This window comes from Antechinus flavipes, chromosome 2 (genome assembly GCF_016432865.1).
Source record: "Antechinus flavipes isolate AdamAnt ecotype Samford, QLD, Australia chromosome 2, AdamAnt_v2, whole genome shotgun sequence".
NCBI classification, from domain to species: domain Eukaryota; kingdom Metazoa; phylum Chordata; class Mammalia; order Dasyuromorphia; family Dasyuridae; genus Antechinus; species Antechinus flavipes.
Window position 1 is genome coordinate 361,676,173 of NC_067399.1, and position 21,540 is coordinate 361,697,712.

The 21,540-nt window shown below is 33.2% G+C and overlaps 1 protein-coding gene across 4 annotated transcripts in view; it reads right to left on the minus strand.

Moving 5' to 3' along the window:
• Window positions 1-1,693: 1,693 nt before the first annotated feature.
• SEC24A (SEC24 homolog A, COPII coat complex component) overlaps window positions 1,694-21,540 on the minus strand; it is a 92,734-nt gene continuing 72,887 nt past the window's right edge. For 3 of the 4 annotated variants that reach the window (XM_051978176.1, XM_051978175.1, XM_051978177.1), the window contains 7 exons: window positions 19,483-19,593; window positions 18,759-18,934; window positions 17,360-17,497; window positions 14,217-14,321; window positions 13,983-14,075; window positions 10,880-10,983; window positions 7,557-10,265 (listed from right to left, as the gene is read on the minus strand). In XM_051978176.1, the coding sequence (XP_051834136.1) occupies window positions 10,151-10,265; window positions 10,880-10,983; window positions 13,983-14,075; window positions 14,217-14,321; window positions 17,360-17,497; window positions 18,759-18,934; window positions 19,483-19,593 (842 nt within the window). In that variant the 3' untranslated portion in view covers window positions 7,557-10,150. Of the gene's footprint in view, window positions 2,874-7,556; window positions 10,266-10,879; window positions 10,984-13,982; window positions 14,076-14,216; window positions 14,322-17,359; window positions 17,498-18,758; window positions 18,935-19,482; window positions 19,594-21,540 lie in introns of those variants that run through there. The other variant, XM_051978178.1, reaches the window with a different exon arrangement.

Genomic DNA, 21,540 nt, shown 5'->3' on the forward strand with positions numbered 1-21,540 from the left:
GTGACTTGCCCAGGGTCACATAGCCAGGAAGTGTTAAGTGTCTGAGATCATATTTGAATTCAGGTCCTCCTGACTAGAGTGGCTCTATCCACTGCACTACCTAGCTGCCCCTGGAAGATTTATTTCATAGGAAACAGTAAACCTGTCCCAGTTTTTAAAAATCCAATTTTAATAAGACATTATTTACACCCCTATCCATCAGTATTTCAATCTTTATGAACTCAAGAAGTAAAACTGTTAACCTGAAGCAAAGGCCTAAGTTAGGTGCATCCTATTATAATCTTTATTGGTACAATGAAACTGCTTAGGCCTAAGAGATTTCAGTTTTGTGGTTTTTGTCTTTTTTAAAGATTGTTCAACTTTATTGATTTAGGTAAAGTAATTTGAGAAAGAAATGAGAAAGCCCCAGCATTATGATATGAGCAATTACAGAGTTTGTCTAGGGCAAAATTGCTGTCTTATAAGAAATATCTTCTGAGGGGCAGTTAGATGGCACAGTGTATAGACACAGAGGTCCTCAAACTTTTAAAATAGGGGGCCAGTTCACTGTTCCTCAGACTGTTGGAGGGCCAGACTATAGTAAAAACAAAAACTTTGTTTTGTGAGCCTTTAAATAAACTTCATAGCCCTGGGTGAGAGGGATAATCGTCCTCAGCTGCCACAGCTGGCCATAGTTTGAGGACCATCGGCCCTAAAGTCAGGAGGACCTGAGTTCAAAATCCACCTCAGACATTTAATATTTACTAGCTGTGTGACCCTAGGCAATTCACTTAACTCTAATTGCCTCAAACAAAACAAAACAAAACAAAAAAAAAGGTCTTCTGAGTTTGAGTTAAATTAGCCACCTTGTGCCTGAGATCCTGGATTTATTTCAATTATATCTAGTTATTATTTGTCAGTGATAATTTAATGATAAGGAAGTATCAAAAAACAAACAAACAAACAAACATCATTTTACACATGAATTCCTCTGCAGGATGGAGTAACTGCAAGTAAGAATCCTAGATTGTCTTTCCAGTCACACAGGCTTGAAACCTAGTTATAGGATTCTATCTTCCAATGTAACTTTATGCCCCTTCTTTCCTCTTGACACTGCTACAACTCTGGTGCAGACCCCATCAGCTTACACCTGAACAGTGGCCTTATTGGTTAGCTTCCCTGCCTAAAGTCTCTCTCACACTTCACTTCATATTCTACTCAAGCAAAGTGATCTTCATAAAGCACAAGTCAGATTGTCTCACTGTATTCCATAAACCCCAGTGGTTCATTGCCTTTCAAATCAAATATGAAATCTTAAGATACAAAAGAAAGAAATTTGTTCTCAGTGACTCCATAAATGGAATGTGGGGGACTGGTTTCCAAAAAACTTAATATGACAATTCTGTTAAAATACAGTATGGACTTTTATGTGTATCAAGATTGGCTATTTCAATTTCAAGAATAGTTCAGTTTTAAGTTTAGTTGTGAAGTATTCTCAGCTTTCCAAAATTGAACACAACAAATGAATTGCTTTATAATACCAAAAAATTCTTCAGTAGTTGCATCAAGCATAGAAACTTAAACTTTATTTAATCTTTTTTAATGTCATATACAAATTTGACAGATCAGAAACATGCAAAAACAGAATTTTGTTTTCATAATAAAACTTTATCAAAAGTTTTAATTTGGTTTATCTGTTATATTTCAGCATTATGTTTAATAAGATAGCACTCACAACTTAATACATTTCTTTTATAAAATCCATAATATTTAGAACTAGAAGGATTTTGGATATTATCTGATCCAACACATTTTACATAAGAGGAAACTGAAGCCCAATGAAATAATAAATTACTCCATATCACAAAGTTAAATACATGGTATAACCATGACTCAAAGCTAGGTGTGCTCCAAAGTCATGGTCTTTTCATAACCCCATACTACCTTCTTTTTTTTCCCCCTAGTTTTTAATTGATGTCTTTTGTTTCCTAAGAGGCAGTTAAGTGAAGCAATGGATATAGTGCAGATCCTGGAGTCAGTCAGTAAGACCCATCTTTTTGAATTCAAATGTGACCTCAAAAAAAAAAATCTGGCCTCAGACACACACTAGTTGTGTGAGCCTGCAAGTCACTTAATCCTGTTTACCTCAGTTTCCTCATCTCTAATATGAGCTGGAGAAGAAATGGCAAATTGCTTCAGTATCTTTGCCAAGAAAATCCCAAATGGATCATGAAGAATTGGACACAACAGAAAAGCTATTGAACTTTGTTTTTTATTGTAGTGGGCCAGAACTCTGGAGATAACCTCCTTTTTGGGGTTCTTACCTCCCTGAGAAGTCAAGGAGGGCATGACCACCTATGTTCTAAGACAAAAGAAAGTGGGGGATATAATGGGCCAGGTGGTGTTAACTCAGTGGAATTGATAAGACAATAGTTATCTAGTTTAGCATGTGAGTTCTCTAGTTCAGTATGATTGATTTACTCTTCCAACAAATGATTCCCTAGTGATATGATGATTGGTTTATACTAAGTATATTGTAATGATGTTTTCTCTCCTTGTTTCAAGTACATTACTCCAGAATTCTGGCCCATTACATCTCTGCTTTCTTTTGTTTTAGAACATCCATTTAGTGTTTTTACCTCCCTTCCTGAGACATCAGGGAGAGCATTTTCACACCACCACCACCACCCCCTTTCTGAGAAGTCAGGGAGGGTGGGAATCACCTTTTTTTTTTTGTATTTTCACCCCCCTTTCTGAGAAGTCAGGGTGTGATCACCTTCTTTTTTGGTATTTTCTCCCCCCTTTCTGAGAAGTCAGGAAGGGTGTGATCACCTCCTTTAGGGGGTTCTCTCCTCCTTTTCTGAGAAGTCATGAAGGGCGTGATCACTTATGTTCTAAAACAAAAGAAAGTGGGAGATGTAAAGGGCAGGAACTCTGTATGATTGATTTAATCCTACAACAAGGTGTTAACTCAGTGGAATCGATAAGACGATGGTATCTAGTTTAGTATGTGATTCTCTAGCTCAGTATGATTGATTTAATTGTAAAACAAGGTGTTAACTCAGTAGAATTAAGATAATGATTCTCTAGTACTTAGTATATTTCCACAAGATTGACATCTATGATGATACAATAGAGTATATAAGAGCTAGGAGATCTGGGAGGAAGACAGAATCGAAGATAAAAACCCTGGTGGCTATCCTATCTCCTTTGCCTGAGGCTGGACTAGCTTTCTGGGGGACCTTCGAAAAAGAGCCTTGGTCTCAGTGCAGAAGTTCTCTAGTTCAATACGATTGAGGTGTTAGTGGAATTAAGATAATGATTTTCTAGTTTACATGTATTTAGTACTTAATATACTTCTATAAGATTGACACCTATTCTACAAGATTGACACCTACAATGATGTAATTATAATAGAGGATATAACAGCCAATAAGAACTGGACAAAAGACATTCCATCTTTGATCAGGCTCCTGGTAGCTTTCCTTCTTTCTTTACTGAAACCAAGTCCCGCCTGAAGGCCCTCCAGAAAACTAGCCAGGCCCCAAGTGGAGTGTAATGGGCTGAAGCTTGAGTTGATGCACTGAGGTCCCAAGCATGTGAGGCTAAATAGTAATTGGACCATACTCTATTAATATATATGCTTGGAGAAAGAATGGCCCCCGCCCACTCTTTGTGCAAGTCCTGATGTGTTGTATAGGAAATGACGTTTTTGGTGGGTGGAGGCAAGGGAATGGAAAGGGAAGCAGGAGAGACTGCTGGCTGGCGTCTTGACACAGCTGCTCCATTGCCTTTGCGACGGCCCTTCAGCTCAGATCTCCCTCTGCTAGCTGGTTTCCTGTTGCAGCTACCTATATTGCTATCGCAATCTTTCTTGCCCATATTGCTATCACAATCCTTTTTCACCTCTTCATTTCAGTAAAGATTGAAGATTTTTCCCTTAACCTGAATTCCTGACTCTGGCTGATTTTTAAATATGCGGTCATCATAGTGGAGAAAGATTGTGAAGTAGATAATAAAGAATTTGGACGTTATCTCTGGCTATTCTCATAATTACTGAAATGAAGGCTGGTCCCAAGACCTCCAGAAAGCTAACCAGAACATTACATTAAGTGACTTGCTCAGAGTCACACAGCTAGTATGTGTTAAGTGTTTGAGGCCCATTTGAATTCAAGTTTTCCTGACTTCAGAGTTGGTGCTTTAATCCAGAGTGTCAACTGGCTGCCCCTGACCATTTTTAATGAATAACACATCTCAAAAGGTTTATCTTTTTTTGTTAGGTGTATCTTTTTTTTTTTTTTTGTTAAGATCATCAAGAAGTTTAAAATGGATAGTTTTCTAGTAATTAGACTAATTCACACACACCCACACACTCACACACACCATCATACATAGTATTACCTGTGCTTTTAATCTGACATTCCAGCTACCAGCAAATGTTAGAAAAGGCATGAGGGGATCTTCAGAGCTACAGAAACAATTGTTGCCATATTGACAAAAGTTAAAATAATTGGTTTGTCTATGGGACCTTCTCATTTCTCAGGGTAATGCTGCCCGTGTTTGTTACAAGCCATTGCCAGTTCACTAAATGAATACTATTTGTAGTACACTGTGTACTTCAAGCATGCCTTTGCTTTAAATGTCCTGCTTTTGCTAAAATTACCTCCCCAATATAAAAACTTGAGTTGCTAATTATCTCCTCTCTTTAGAAAATCTTTGTCATAGTAAAGAATACTCTCAGAATGGCATTTGCAGTTTCAAAATTGATTAAAAAAACCCAACATATTGGTGAAATATTTGAATGGACATATATAACTGGTATCTTTTTATCCACTTGGCAGAGTTGTGCTGGCCTTTGCCCTAAATCAAGAATAAGGGGTTGATGGGTCATAAGATTTTTCTCTCATATAATCACAGACAAGCTATATAACCAAGCAGCAAAGGGGCATTTTGCATTAGAAATGGCAATCTGTTCTTAATCTTTTCCAGTTTGAATCTCATTTCTAAATTTTGCAAACTTCATTTATACTAGTGTTTTCCAGAGGGAGGCAAAGCTAACAGCCTAATAAATATATGTGTCTTTATACTTTAGTATAGTAGGTTTCTGTAAATTGCATGTATACTATCTGTAGCCCATACATGACATACGTTTACACGGTGGCTTAATTTTGAAAGTAACTTCTTGATACTAATCATGTGAAATACTCCAATTATTTTCATTGATTCTTACAGATGAAATTGAGGTGTAAGGTTAGATGATATGTGTAACAGGCTCTCATAAGTTACTATTACCAGTCTCCCTTGATTCCTAGGCCCTCAGAGTACTTTGGCCACTGACCTTTGCAGTGTCAACTAATTTTACCAACTTGCCTCCTCTGAGGCCTTCAGAGGCTTCTGGCCATTTCTTGAATCATAGTTTAATAAATGATAGCATGCTCAAGAACAGCCAGCCACGTGCAAACTTAAAGCCTTTATTATACCTACTCACATAATGCCCTGACTTGTTAACTCCCTAGTGAACACCTGGTCTGAAGACCCACGTGTTCACTATTAACCTCCTTATCTCTCTTGGCTATCCATCCACCCGGCTCAGCTACCCCAGGATAAAGAGAGTGAATTGCGACCTGCAGTGGGTCGCAGAGGGTCTGTGAGGTCACACACACACAGCCAATCAGAGAGAGAGTTTTTTCCCGTTAAGAAGCTATCTCGATAGGTACAGGATCTCACCCAAGGGGCAGTCCTATACCCACAGAGATTACTTCCAGGCCACTCAACTCTCCTGTTGCACTATGGCCGCCCATTTAAAGGACGCTTACAAATATGTACATGGTTCCAAATCTAGTTCAGAAATAGAATTCAAACACAGGTTTTCCTGGATCCAAGTTTGGCTCCTTTCTTACGTCTTCAATGTTTGCAGTTAAGCAGTCCAAAACAATTCCACATATCCTATATAACTTACTGCTCTAAGAAGTAAATAAGAAGCTCTAAGAAGCTGGTCATCTGAATTCATGTTTCTTATGAAGAAAAGCACTTTCTCAGTATTTTGATTATTAGCATGTTTCTAAATATCATGTGGAAATTATCACATACACAAAAGGTCCATACTTTTTTTCTGGAATTTCTCCAGCTTTCTAAAGCAGTAGTTCTTTTTTAAGGTCTAGTAATTCCTAGTCCAGAGTCCCGGGATTCAGGAATCTATATTCATACAAAGTATGCTGTTAAAAATAATTTAAAAATCTTTTAGTTTTAACAGAATATGAAGCATGGGTAACTTGGTATAGCGAACACCTTAGAGTTAGGAAGATCTGGATTAAAGTCAAGCCTCTTAAACACATATATTCTCTATGAATTATAAACTCAGTGACCCAGACAACTAGACTTTTTTGCCAATTATTTGCAAGTCTACATTAGTGCAAAGAACTCACGCACTGTACACTGCTAGCCTCCTACTCCAATGCAGTCATAGACATGGACCCTTCTTCTCTGCCCGGCCAAAATTAGTATGGTTAAATATAGTAGAGAACAAATAGATTTTGCAGACCACACCACATATATGCATTTAAAAAATTTTTTTTTTAATTTTAAAAATTTCTGAGCTTAAACACCAAGTAAAATGAGCATTTCTGTATTCATATGCATTACATATGAATTAGTATTTTTCAAGTATGCTGTAATTAAAATACAAATTCACTTAAAAAGATTATTGAATTCATTAGTACTCAATCTGACTTCATGAGGTCCTTTAAATTTGATATCAAAAAGGGTCCAGCTTTAAAAACCTTGAGAACCATCAGATTATTCATAATTAAACTTTGCCTCAAAAATAAAAAAGATAACTATATGAGAACTGAGGTCTTAGGTTTCTAAGCTACCTACTCCAAATCTGGGTTTTAAAAACTTATATTTTAAAAATTCTACAATGAACCATAAATTATGGTATAATGGAAGAGAATTACTTTTAGAGTAAAAAAGTGTTTATTTGTCTCAATCTGCTATTTCGTTATAATTTATGAGGAAATTTCCTCTACCAATAGCTACTTAGCAATATATACTCTTAGAGATAGTCTCGGGCACTCAGAACTTGAGTGACTTCTTGTTGGGCACACTCCAATACAAGTCTGAGTGTATACATGTGTATGTATGTATAGGGATGGGGAAAGGAGGAAAAGGGAGAGTGGGGAAAAAGAAAAGCACCATCTTGAGAGGGATACATCTATTCCATAAGTTCTCTTTACAAAGAGTAGATGTATGGATAGAAAAATTAATACATTTAAGGGAAAAAACAAAGCCATGCTATCATACTTCTCACAATCTATTTTTAATGCACTTTAGTAAACAATTTTTATTTGCTCATTTCTGAGGTAGCTTACTGTTGCTGAAATAAAATGCAAACACTCATTTGCACTCAAGTATCAAAAGGAAGTTGTCTAACTCCTAAACCTAAATGTAAGTTTCAAGGATCCTTCAGTTTTATTGTTTCCCATGAACATATTATTATAGAACACACTGCAACATAACTCAGATTGGTTTCTTATTACAAGATGGTGCTTTTATCAGTCCAAATGATTGGTCATCTGTTATAACCTCTTTCAATTAATTTTATTAAGTAGCCAAATTGATGTTAGTACAGATAAATAAGAATTTGCATGTGTTACAAATGATTTATCTTTTTACAGTGAAAATTACAAATTATAAAAAAAATGGACAAGTAAATCTTGGCTCAATGTTTCAAAGAGGCAAGATTTAACATATTACACTGAAGAACAATACACATTTGGATTTGAGAATAAGAATTTAATGTTACAATATTATACACTACTTTACAAAATTTACTATAAGGATTACATTGTAACATGGAACAAAAACAAAATCACATTTGATGGTCCCCTAGATAATAGCTGTTATGCATCTTTGATTATTGTTAAATGAATAAAATAAATTTTATTCTAATTATTGCAGAACAGTCTATTAGACTCATTATATTAAATTAAAAATAATGAAAATATATGCAAATTAAGATTACTGCTTTTGACTGAATACTATTTAGTCAAACTTATAAATTATTTTAAAAATCCCAGAAACTAGAAAAATAGAGTGCATTTGCTGTGGTAGGGATGTCACTGCTCAGGAATAGGTAACAAACTTAGTCTTGTTTATTACCTTTTGCAGTTGTAAAGCTATAGAAAATGCAAGCATTTCTAACAGTTTACAACTGTGTTGAAAAATATGGCATTGTGTAAATATCGGTCTGTTTTACAACATTAAAATGTAATAGATAAGCTAGGTCATGTGTCCACTATTGGAAATAAAATTAAAATGGAAAATTTCATATTTCAAAAAATAATTACAGGTTGAGCAATTAAGAACCATTCCCATTGTAGGGATGTTTGAGGTACAAGGATTTTTCTCCCTAGAAGGATGTAACCCTGGAAGCTTCTTCTTTAACTCCTTAAAGGGTTTCAAAAATCAAAATAATGTGCAATTCTTATTTTTTTAAGAATTTTAATTTTTTTGAGAAATGTCAATGCATGATAAGATGAAATGAGTTTTAAGAGGAAAAAAAAAACCCGTTATAATTTGAAAGCTACTACACACCAAATGAATAAAACCATAAATCATCCATTGCTAACAATTTTCACAAAGCTTCCAGTACAATGGACTTGAATACTGAGAACAGAGTCTGACACTGTTTAGGGGATAGTGTAGTTCTCTTTAGAAATAATATGAATTCATTTAATTTTTCTCATCTAACTCAAAACAGCAGCTCTATTCTCAGATAAAAGCTATTTTTTCTTTATATCAAGGCAATTCAGTTAAATTTAAGTACAACTCATGCTGATATAACTCTTTACTATTAATTTGTTAATCAAACGTAGGCCAACATTGTAAACACATTTATATTCCATTAAAATAAAAAGTTTCTGCTGGGTATTAGTAAAAGAAAATATCCATTTACTAAGTGAGTTGTTACTCCCAAGGAAATTTGAATTTGTGAAAAATCACTGAGCCAATCTTTAAATTAGTATTTATCACTGCATTGTAATTATATAGATGTATGTTAACGAGTAAACAAAATGCCTTGAATAGTTTTGGCTTTAACATTTCCTTTGCTGAACCCATTATTTCCGAAACAAGAAACCAGGTCTAAAAAAATATGCACTGAATCATTATCCACAAATAAAATTATTTGTGTATTATTTTCAATTTTATCATTTATACTACCCAAAAGTAACTAAGTTTCTGGTGCTTTTAAAACAATATTAAACATTTGATTTCCTTCATTCATCCACATCTCATCAAAAGAATATATTTGTTATAGGCCAGAAAGTGGATGAAATTTTAAGAGAGACCAGAAACATAGCAAACAAATCTCACAAAGAATCCGAAGCATTAATATGCAGGCTTTACTCCTTCCCCTTATTAGGGGGAAAAAAAAGAGTATTTATGCCTACCAAACTCAGATCATTTTCAATGCTGAACAAGGCTGAATAAAGGATCCAGTCTCACTGTAGCCAATCAGATACACACTTAATTCTTGCTGCATCAGGGTTTTGTCCTTCAAATATAAAGAACACTGATGGATTAGATTTAAAAGCTTGAATATACTACTTCATATTTCCCTCTTGAACTAAAAAAAAAGTTAACATTACCTCTATTTAACATGATAACCTTTTTTTTTTTCCTTTAAAAAAAGTACAAACAAAGGTTTTCAAAAATCCATTTACTTGTAAATGAATTAAACTTATTTTTTAAAAGATCTTGTCAGTGGATGTAACTTCCCTGAAACACTTAGTCAGCAAAAATAAAAAAATAACATAAATTTTGAGCAACAAAGAAGTCTTTATTTTACAAAATGTACTTTGCCTCAATATTATTTTTTAACTTATTTCAGTCTACAACCACTCAAACATAATTGGCAGCAAATAAAAAGGTGCCCAAATATATTTAGATATATTTTGATTTGAAAAATACAGTATCTTTAGATGCATGTTTGATTTTCTTTTGTGGTCCAATATAGTATGTTGAAATCACAGTGAAAATATCTTAACCATCACACTGGGCCACAAAATTAATAGAAGTTTTTTAAAAGAGGGCATTACAATTACAAGCTTAAGTGTTCTCAACTCTAGTAATTTCCTTTGGGAAAAGATGATCCATATTCTTCGTTTGTTCATTTATTCACTTGCTGTTGTACATGCAGGAGAAACTCATAATATGATAAGGCAGATTCTGTTCTGTCTTCTACCATGTATTGAAGGAAAGTTGCTTTCAAAGGACTCTCATCCCTGATGAATAAAATGAAAAATGTTTACGATTTCATTTAATAAACAGCAGCAATAATAATATAAACAATAGCAACAATTATAAATAAGCCTTTAATTCAGCATAAACCATTGAAATACCATTATTAAACTTGATGTACAATTATCTCAAGGTGTTTTCCATGTGTAACAACTCCACTAATGAAAACTCCATGACTTGAAGAAACAGATGTTGTCAGCAAAAATTAAAGTGTCAAGTATTCAAACATTAAAGGAGTTCTAATATTTGTACTATTAATAACTAGTATTATTTATTCTAATATTATCTATTCTGTATATACATCAGTTGAGTCTCTTCTATTGAAATACAATGTCCTAGCAAGCAGGGATTGTTTCATTCACTTAATAACATTTTCAGAATCTAACATTTACTAGATACTTAATAAATATTTGTTAGCTGATTGATGTAACAACTATAATATTTATCTTCCATAGGATTTTCTTTTTCCTTGTCTTGTTTTAAACCGTACTTTTGCAACAATCTATTACAGTAACACCTATGACTTAAAATTCAAGCCCTTATAAGGTTCAATTTCCATGCATAAAAAATAAAAAGGAATAAAATAAATCCAGCTTACCTTATTATGTAAAGTACTGGAAAAAATGGCCTATGTTCTCTAAGCCACGAGATAAAACCTCCTATTCTGGCAGATTCTGCTGTATCAAGATCTGGAAGGTATGTCTTTTGAACAAAGATCAAGCAATCAATTGCTAAACTCCTACTATGTTCAAGTCACTGTACTAAACCTTAGGCATAGAAAATCAATTCCTGCTCAAGGAACTCTTCAGTTAGTAGAAAATACAATATATAAATGAATTTTTTTTTAAATTTGATTTTTATTATAGCTTTTTATATACAAAACATATGCATGGGTAATTTTTCAACATTGACCCTTGCCAAATCTTCTGTTCCAACTTTTCCCCCCTTCCTCCCCATCCCCTCCCCGAGATGGCAGGTAGTCATATGGTAAATACAATATATGTATACATATTTATACAGTTATCTTGTTGTACAGGAAAGATCAGATTTAGAAAGAAGGTAAAAATAACCTGAGAAGAAAAAAAACAAAAATGCAAGCAAACAATAACAGAAAGAGTGAAAATGTTATGTTGTGGTCCATATTCCTTTCCCAGTCTTTCTCTAGGTGAGAAATCTGTTCATTACAGATCTATTGGAACTGACTTGGATCCTCTCATTGTTGAAGACAGCCACGTAAATGACTTAAACCCCCCCCCCCCCCACACACACACACAAACACAAACACACACACACACAAACACACAGAAAAATTGAAGACAAAGAAAGGAAAATATTAGCTTTAAGGATGATTGAGAAAGGCTTCATGTAAAAAGAAGAATTTTAGCTGAGATTTGAAGGAAGTCAAAAAAATTAAGAGGTAAAGATGAGAAAGGAAAGAATTCTGGGCATGGGGACAGACAGTGAAAATGAATGGAGTAAGAAGATAAGAGTATTTTGTTTGAGGATAAGCAAGGAAGTCAGTATTACTTGATTGGAAATTTTGTATGCCCATGTGTACATGTACTTATGTATGTGAAGAACACTGAAAACATAGGAGGAAGGGGAAAGTTAAAAAGAACTTTGAATACCTAACAGAGAATTTTATATTTGACCCTAGATGTGACTGATAGGAAGCCACTAGATTTTATTGAGTAAGGTGTAATATAGTTAGACTCTCACTTTAGGAAGACCAATTTGACATTCTAATACAGATGGATTGGAGTTGGAAAGATATCAAGACCTGGAGAACAATTGAAAGGCTATTTTAATGATATAGATGTCAGGTGATGTGCACCAGAGTACAAAGAAGGAAGCTTATAGAGATAAATGTTCCTAAAGTAAAGATAAGACTTTGGTGATTAATTGGATATGGAGGAGTAAAAGAGAGTGATTAGTTGAGGATGTTACCTAGGTTGTAAGCTTGGGTGACTGAAGATAATGGTATTCTTAACAGTAACAAATATCTTCAAGATACTTTTTGTGAATATTCACATATATAAACTTATTTTTTTATTTCAATTAACTCATTTTTGATCTATTAAATCTAGAGTTTAGTATTTCAGTAATTTCAATAAATCTCAGTAAAATTCAGTAATTTCTTCAAAATGCTATAATAGAACCATTCTCAATTACTTAGTGTTATTTTAATATACACAGTATCTTCAGTAGTTTTTCCAGAGAGTGGAAATGTTACAACTTTTCTAGATGACTGTTATTTTTCCTTTATTTTCAAAGAGTACCAATGATATCTCGGGTTGACTTATGAGTGAACTGGGCAATGGCCCAGGATGCACTGAATAAGTTTGGTCTCTTCAATATCTGATCAAGTTCTAAGGATTCTACAGTTCCTTGCTTTAGCTACCTTCATGGCCATTGGAACAAATTGTTCCTATCTACCCATTCTGCCAGGGACAGTCTTTATACATGACTTATTATCAGTAAATGTTTGATTTGTATGCATATTTTACATATCTATATACCTAGGGTAACAAAAATTTTTTAGCCACAAAGAGGTTGTAAGAAACCATGTTCTAATCCACTGACAGATTTAAGGCCTTCTGGTTATCTTCAACCTGGTTTAGCCCAATTGACATCACTACTTATCAGGATGTGGCTGCTGTGTATGCTACACTGTGTATGCTACAGCATTTTGGGGCCATAGTGAAAGCTGGGTGAATGAGGTGGACACCAAAGGTAGTTAAACACCCCTGGAAAGGATTGGTAAGTCCTTGCATCAGAGGGGATAGTCCTACTGAATGCCCCATATACCCCTAATGACATAGTATATTATTTAATACCCAATAAAAGAGTATAGGTGAAATCATACAGGTTCTCCAGAGATATTTACAGATTCTATAGCATCTACCACAATTAAAACAAATTAAATTATACTACCCTTCCTCCAATATTCTCTAAAGTTTCAGTTGTATAATTGCTTCAAATCTGGTCATTAATTTTGGGGTAATAATTTACTTGTGACAATTACCGAACTACCGAACTTCTTTCCCTCAAATAGCAAGTAAAAAAAACACTGAAAGAGGTAATAGTAAACGACTCCTCTAGCAATTCTCCACACACAAAAGGAATTTCAATATATAATCTCACTCGGTATCATTGCAGCAGGTTCTGTTTCTATAATAACTAGATACACCTCTTTTTGCTAGTTGCCCCAAATCTTATACTGTTCCACATGTACCTTTATTTTAAATATATAAGAAATAGTTACAAGTCAGTTAAATGAAATGATTTAAAGAATATATTTACATTTAAATTTTGATCAACTTGTACTGCTGAAATCATTTCTAATCGAAATAAACATTTAATTCTAAAAGAGAAACATGATTCTTTTCTGATTAAAAAAAAAAAAAGACAGATGTGGAAAAATTTTTAATTGTTCTTTAGGTGATACTTTTGTTTAAGTGCTAAACACCTGCGGTAGATGTTAAAGAAGATTCAAAGTTTGATGACATCATATCCTGACTTAATGGAGCTTACACTCTAGGAAAGAGATAAGGAACATACTCAAATAACTCAGGTACAAAATATTACATCATAATGCATGAGAGGTTTCTTCAGGTTTGAGTGGTAAAAGGTCGTTATGACTAGAATGGTCTGAAGTGGGACTCGATAAAGGCTTCTTGAAGAAAAAGAGACATTCTTACCATATATAGTGGTAGAGATGCATAGTTTGGAACTCCAAGAACCTGACTGAGAAAATTTTGTCCACAATTTTTTCCAACCCACAGCATCATTACCTGGTAATTAGGAAGAAAATTCATTTGGTATACTAAAATATTGAATCTGTTCATTTAAATATTCACCATTTTAAGTGACTAAAATGTATGATAGTATGACTATTCTATTCACTAAGAACATGGACAAATCAGACTACTCACAGTGCCTGCATCCATAAGAAAAGCTCCATCTCTGCTCAACTTTTCTACAGACAACTGCAGAATAGACGGCTGAGGTATAGTTTTATCATTGATGTTGAGGGCTCCCTAAAAGGTTAAAAGAAAACAAAACAAAACCCAGCAGTCAGTAGGAAAAAATTCTAGATCAATTGCTCAAAAAACATTTTATTAAGCACCTATTATGCGGCACAGGCTATGCTAGGTCCCAGGGTTATAATGACAAAAATTAAATATTCCTGACTCCAAGGAGCAAGAGACCATCCATACACACACACACACACACACACACACACACACACACACACACACACACAGTAAATTTTGGGGCTGAAAGGTAATATTAGCTATGAGTATGTACGTATGTGGAAAGTGGTAGTGCTTTAAAAAAGTTTTACACTGAGCAAGAGATTTTAAGAAGAAACCAGTACATTAGTCCAGTATGATAATTACTATAAAAATGTAGCAATAGGAGATAGAGATACATGTGATATGTAAACATTAATCAATAAAAGTTGGTTTTTATTTTATTTGCAGAGGTCTATGGGTATAGACACTACATATAATGCCAGATTTTGATTATTGTGTTTTGCTGCTTGTGTTTTTGTGGCTGTTTTAGTTTTTTTTTGTTTTTTGTTTTTTTTTTTAATTCAAGATAGTGATGGCTTATGGGCAAAGGATGTTAGAAAAGTAATATTTTTAGAAATAAAGGGGCAACTAGATGGTGCAATGGATAGAGCACTATCCAGGTCAGAAGGACCTGAATTCAAATATGACCTCAGACACTTAACACTTACTAGCTGTGTGATCCTGGACAATTTAATCTCAATTGCTCTGCCAAAATTAAATAAATGAATGAATGAATGAATAAAGGTGATGTGATAAGTTCCAAATTAGTATAAAAGGTTACAACAATAAGCAAATCAGAGGAATCAGAAAACATCATTTCCCATAATGGATACCCCAAAAATGCATGATCAGACATAGACAGATCATATAATGGAAGTGGACAGATTTCACTATAAAACTGAAAATAGACAAAACAAATTCAGATAAACTTACAGGGGAAATAGCTAAATGGGGAAAAAAAATCTTGGCAGCAAGTATCTCTGATAAAAGTGTTATCCAGAATAAAAAAGGCGCTAATTCAAGTATTTAAGAATAACAAGCATTCCCCCATAAATAAAAGATAAGAACAAATTCTTCTTAAAGGAAGAAATAAGTAATCAACTTATAAGAATAAGTAATTCTTTAAATAACTACTAATAATAGAAATACAAATTAAAACAACTCTTGTTCTTGACAAAAAAGCAAAACTGTTGGAAGGAACGTGAGAAAACAGGTGCAATTATAAATTATAAAGCAATTAGGAAATATGCAAAATTAGTTATTAAACTGTACATATCCTTTTAACCCAGTGAACAACATTTGGCATATAACCATAAGAAATTAAAGAAAGAGGGAAAAGATCCACATGTTCAAAAATGTATCTGTTGTTTGTTGAAGCAAAAAACTGGAAAAAAAAAAGCCATTAGGAATTGGCTGAATAAATTATAGTACATAAATATAAAGCAATATTATTGTGCTCAAAATGAAAGTTATGTAAAAATGAAAAAATACCAATAAAAGTTTCAAATTTTTTAAAAATCTACTATTCATGTCTTGCTTCTCTTTTCTAATAATTTCAAGATTAAGTTAAAAATTAATGTTTTACTGTATATACCCTTTGATTCAGCAGTGTTACTTCTGGGCTTATATCCCAAAGAAATACTAAAGAAGGGAAAGGGACCTGTATGTGCCAAAATGTTTGTGGCAGCCCTGTTTGTAGTGGCTAGAAACTGGAAATTGAATGGATGCCCATCAATTGGAGAATGGCTGGGTAAATTGTGGTATATGAATGTTATGGAATATTATTGTTCTGTAAGTAATGACCAGCAGGATGAATACAGAGAGGCTTGGAGAGACTTAACTGAACTGATGCTAAGTGAAATGAGCAGAACCAGGCGATCATTATACACCTCAACAACGATACTGTATGAGGATGTATTCTGATGGAAGTGGATTTCTTTGACAGAGACCTAACTCCATTTCAATTGCTAAATGATGGACAGAAGCAGCTACACCCAAAGAAAGAACACTGGGAAATGAATGTAAACTATTTGCATTTTTGTTTTTCTTCCTGGGTTATTTTTACTTTCTGAATTCAATTCTCCCTGTGCAACAAGAGAACTGTTCGGTTCTGCAAACATATATTGTATCTAGGATATACTGCAACATATTTAACATACATAGGACTGCTTGCCATCTAGGGGAGAGGGTGGAGGGAAGGAGGGGAAAAATCGGAACAGAAGCGAGTGCAAGGGATAATGTTGTAAAAAAATTACCCTGGCATGGGTTCTGTCAATAAAAAGTTATTATTAAAAAAAAATAATTAATGTTTTATATTGTAACATTCAATTAGCAAAACTAGAAGTGATTGCTTTTCATTCATCTTTAAATTATTCAATTTAAGGACAAAGTTGTAGATATATGGCTTAAAGATACTAGTATTACAAAACAACAAAGGAAAAAAAAATTTTAAATATCAAAAATGAAACATGTTTATTAAAAAAGTTTATAATAAATGTCAGTGTCTCTCCAATTAAATAAAATCTAATGCTATTTCAAATGTCAAACTCTTCTTCCTTTAATTACATGGAAAGGAAAAAATTTCATTAAAAATATTGGTATCAGGCTTGGCAATATCTTTGAAAACACTAATAACATTTATCACAGATATTCCTATTTTCTCTAAGGGAAATTAATGCCATAGAACTGGAATAAGTTTTTAATTCATGGACACTACTAAAACAATCTCCCATGCAAATGAAATAATTAATAATTAATGCACATTTCTTTCAATTCAATTGATTTTAGGGGAAATTCTTAAATGACAACTATAATTTGATATTTTACTTAAATGAACCCAAATCAAAATTTGAGTTTTCAGAATTCTTTAAAGCTAAAGTCCTAAGTTTAAAATTAAGTTCAAAATTAAAAAAGGAATGAAACCTTAATTTTTTTCTTTTATGGATTCATTATTAAGACTTATGAATACATGAACTAGAGTAATTCATGGGCATTCTTACCTCATCTGAGAGATTGTCAACTCTGTACAGATTGGGATGAGTCATGAGCATGAGGTAAACCAGTGGCTGATTTTTCACTTGACACATAGCAAAAACACGTTCATCTAGATGAGCAATAGTCCCAGTTTGGAATGATTTCTGTAAACAAATATATCAAATCCCCCCATGCCAAAAAAATAAAAATTACTCACATTTGTTAAATATAGATGGAAAATATATTTTTCAATTTTTAAATATTGAAAAATAAGAACTGGCCATTTTTTAAAAAATTTATTTTAATGTGCTTTATCAGTAATTCAAATCTGATCTTATTAGTGGTCACAGTGCTATAACTACAAAAAATTACATTACAAGTTTTACTTGTCTCCATTTCCTAATCCGTAAAATATCTATTATATATACACCATTTTAACTGATTCACTATGAAGATATAATAAAATTAGGAATTCCACAGTTGTTGATAGAACAGAGGAAAACATGAAAATGAGGGACGAAAACAGGAAATTTAAGTTATAGGTGGTAGAACTAAATTATGGTTGTGAATAGGAAATGGCCAATTCAATCATAGAATGCATATATAACACATATACAAGAATTTGTATTCACATGTAAATGACATTCATACAAATGTCAGGAGATCTTAGGATGTGCTTATGGGGGTTCTTTAGGGCAGCAAGGAGGAAACATCAAGAATTTCAAAAAATAAACCTAAAATATTAAGTGTAAGGATGTGAGAAGATGACTCTTTCACTGATAACAGGCAAACTAAAAAGAATAATGATTTGAGGCAAAGTAAAGTTGATGAGCATAGACTGGTCCATATTCAGCTCTAGATGATGGCAAATCATGCCAAAGAAAAAGAATTAGTTTGGGAAGTTGCATAAGTAGGAGCACATGGATTCTCACAAAAGATGAAAGATTAATTCGTATGAGTAGCACAAACACAAATACATAAAGAAAGGAAAATTCAAAAATGGATGCAGGAAAAAGTGTATACATAAAGGTCTGAAAGGTAAGGGGAGAAGGGAGGAGCAAAAAAGGAAGCATAGAGTATTGTCATAGAATTCTATGATACATAGTATCATAGAAGATTAAAAAAATAAGGTGCCTAGAATTAAATGGCAGAAATGGGAAAAGTTGTTAACAACAGCAAAATACTAAAGTTAAAGATATATATGAAAAAAAGAAGAATCTACATTGGTTAGACTTTATGGTCTAAACTAATTGGTTGAAGCTAGTAGATGGGACAATGAAAAAATCAAGCTGAATACAAGCATAGAAGTGACAAGTAAATTGTGGTCTGAGGAGTAACACAATATCAAAGATAAGAAGATAAAATCACTGTTACGAAACATATATTAGGTATTTGTCCCCTTTAAAATTTCTATTTCACTCTTACCTGTTTAAGAAGAGCTAATACAAAAAGTGGGAAGAGACGTAAAGAAAAGGGAACCAAGAGACCAGGCTGCTGACTACTTAGAACTGAAGTTCGGTAAGCAGACAGAGAATCTATTACGGCATTCACTAGGGCATCACGAGCATCACTCAGACTTGCTGAAATGGATCTGTCAACAGCTGGGGAAAAAAAAAGGACAAGGAAAGAAAGATTATAATAGTCAATGTTAGGGGGAGATCATTAAGAAATTAAGGTGGGATTTTTTTAATGAAAATTTCAATCAGTATGTGAATGTGAATAGTATGTGAACTTCTTTACCAGGTTGCACAGAAAAAAAACATTTTTAAAAGCAATAAAAGTACTTAATGTAATATTGATAGAATTCCAATTAGAGAAAGCAAATTGTGCAGTCTTCCGAGGGAAGAAAAGAAAGATTAAAAAAAAATTACACTATGGAGGCGGGGAAAAACAGGATCAATATCTGGATCACTACCCTGATTTTCTACTGTTAAATAAATTATGGAGCTTTATTAAAAAAAAAAAAAGGTTTCATATCAACAAATTTATGGAGGGAGCTGTTAAAAGTGTTTCAAAACTTCTTGAGTAATTTATGGGAGGTAATATGCTCTGGTAATACAAAAGAAAGCCTTTGTATTCTTAAAAAATAACCACTTGGAGGGTTTGTCCAATGGTACCACTAGAAAATTATTATAGTAGATTATCTTACCCATATTGGCCAATAAACCTGTAATTGCTTGAACATCAGCTCCAAGGTAGACTTCATTCAGTGTTGAAACTACTGGTAAACACATAGTATGTACACGAATCCTCCTTTCACCTTTGGGAAAGAAATACAAGTAAAGGTATGAGCAACTTAGAAATAAGATCTGAGAATGAAAATAATTCTTGTGATCAGAATGAGAGCTCATCCTGAAGTATATGAACCCTGAAAAGTATATTGAATCCTGAAATTCAGTATATATAAGAAAATTAAGGACTTGACTTTTTTCTAAATTATAGTTTATGCTGTTTATCCACTAAGGATGGGTAAGCTGATATCTGAACATTTTATAGTGTTTTTGGTAGTTTCAAGGCTCAATGTAATTACAACATCACAAACGATTTTATTTAGATAAATTCACCAAAAGACTTGTATTTTGATATCATTTGGGACATTTTCAACAATCATGATAAATTCTAAAAAATTATGTCTCTTTTTTTCATTCCTTGCTTGTTGATATTCAGCAAATTAATAAAAGAAAGTTATTTTTATGGTAATATCAGTAATGTAATCTTACATAATTTTGAAGTTATGTGTGTGGGATATTTGAATCCTACAAGATTTAGCAGTGGCAACAGTAAAAGACTGCAAATTTTGGCACACTACATGTTGAGAGAGAGCAAAAGAACTGGGGTTGCACCTGGAAATATCACACCCAGAAAAGTTAATCATAATCCTGAATGAAAAAAAAAAGAAAGAAATAATGAACTGCTAAACTTTCAAGATTTTGCTGCAAAAAAACAAACTAAATAGAAAATCTGACATACAAGATTCAAGAGAAAGATAGTTTAACATCAAAGATTTAATTAGAAGGGACTCAATAAAGACAAACTTTATTTTTTATATGAAGAAATATAAACCGCATGTCTAAGACTATCATTGGTAACTGGGTAGTTCAAAAGACTGGAGTATGATATAATTCTAAAAATCAAACTGTATGAAAAAGTAAAAATAGCAATTATCTCATATAAATGACACACAAGAGGAAAAAATGATGCAAAAATTAGACAGGGGAGGAGGGCTGGTAGCTCTGGAACCCTACTCTCACTTGAACTCAGAAGACTTTTATACATATATCTGGAAGAATATAAAAGCCTTCTAAGTTCCAAACAAAATACAAGGGTAATGGAATGGGGAAAGAGGAGAAAATGAGGGAGGCATTTTTAGAGGGAACCTTACTAATATCAGGTGAGGTTAAAGGTTAAAGAATAAATACATTTGAAAGGAAATAAAATAGCTTTTGAATTTATAAAGAAATAAGAGGATGGAGGAATAGGATAAGAGATAGAGTACAAAATAGTATGTAGGTTAATGGGAATGAGACAAATTGTGTATATTAATAGGAATGTGATAGAAAGGAACAATATAAGGAAGGCTAAAGAAAAATTCAGACAGAAACAAGAGGATAAGGGGGAAAAGATGGGCAGAGAAGAGAGATACTTGCGGGAGAGGGGGGTAGAGTAAATAACAGGAGAGTAAAGTATCAGTATCTATAATCTTTAGATGCAAATTTTTCATTAGATCTCTCCTCCTTTTCCTTTCTCCAATATGGATAAACTCTTTTCATTTTACTGAGACAAATTAAGACTTTCTCTTTTTTCACTCAAAAAGTTCCTGAATCTATATATGCCCCATCTCATCCTCCTCATCTCCTACAAAGAAATAATTTTCCTTTTGCTCAAATCTAGCCCTTTCATTTGTTTTCTTTCATAACTTTTATTCTTCCTTTGTGCTCAGAATTTTTCTACCTAATAAGAACCCTTAAAAAAAGAACCCTTAATTCTGCTTTTGCTAATCATGTTCCTTTCTCATTTTCCTTTTTATTGTCTAACTTTTGAAGAACTATTTAAGCATTCCTCTAATTTTTCTACTACTTAATAACACAAAGAAATACTTTTTTCACCATCTAATTTTTGCTCTCTATTTGATTCCTATCCAAATTATTAAAATTGTTGTCTCCAAGCTCAACTTTTCTTAATCTTCATCATCCTAGACTTTTCAGCA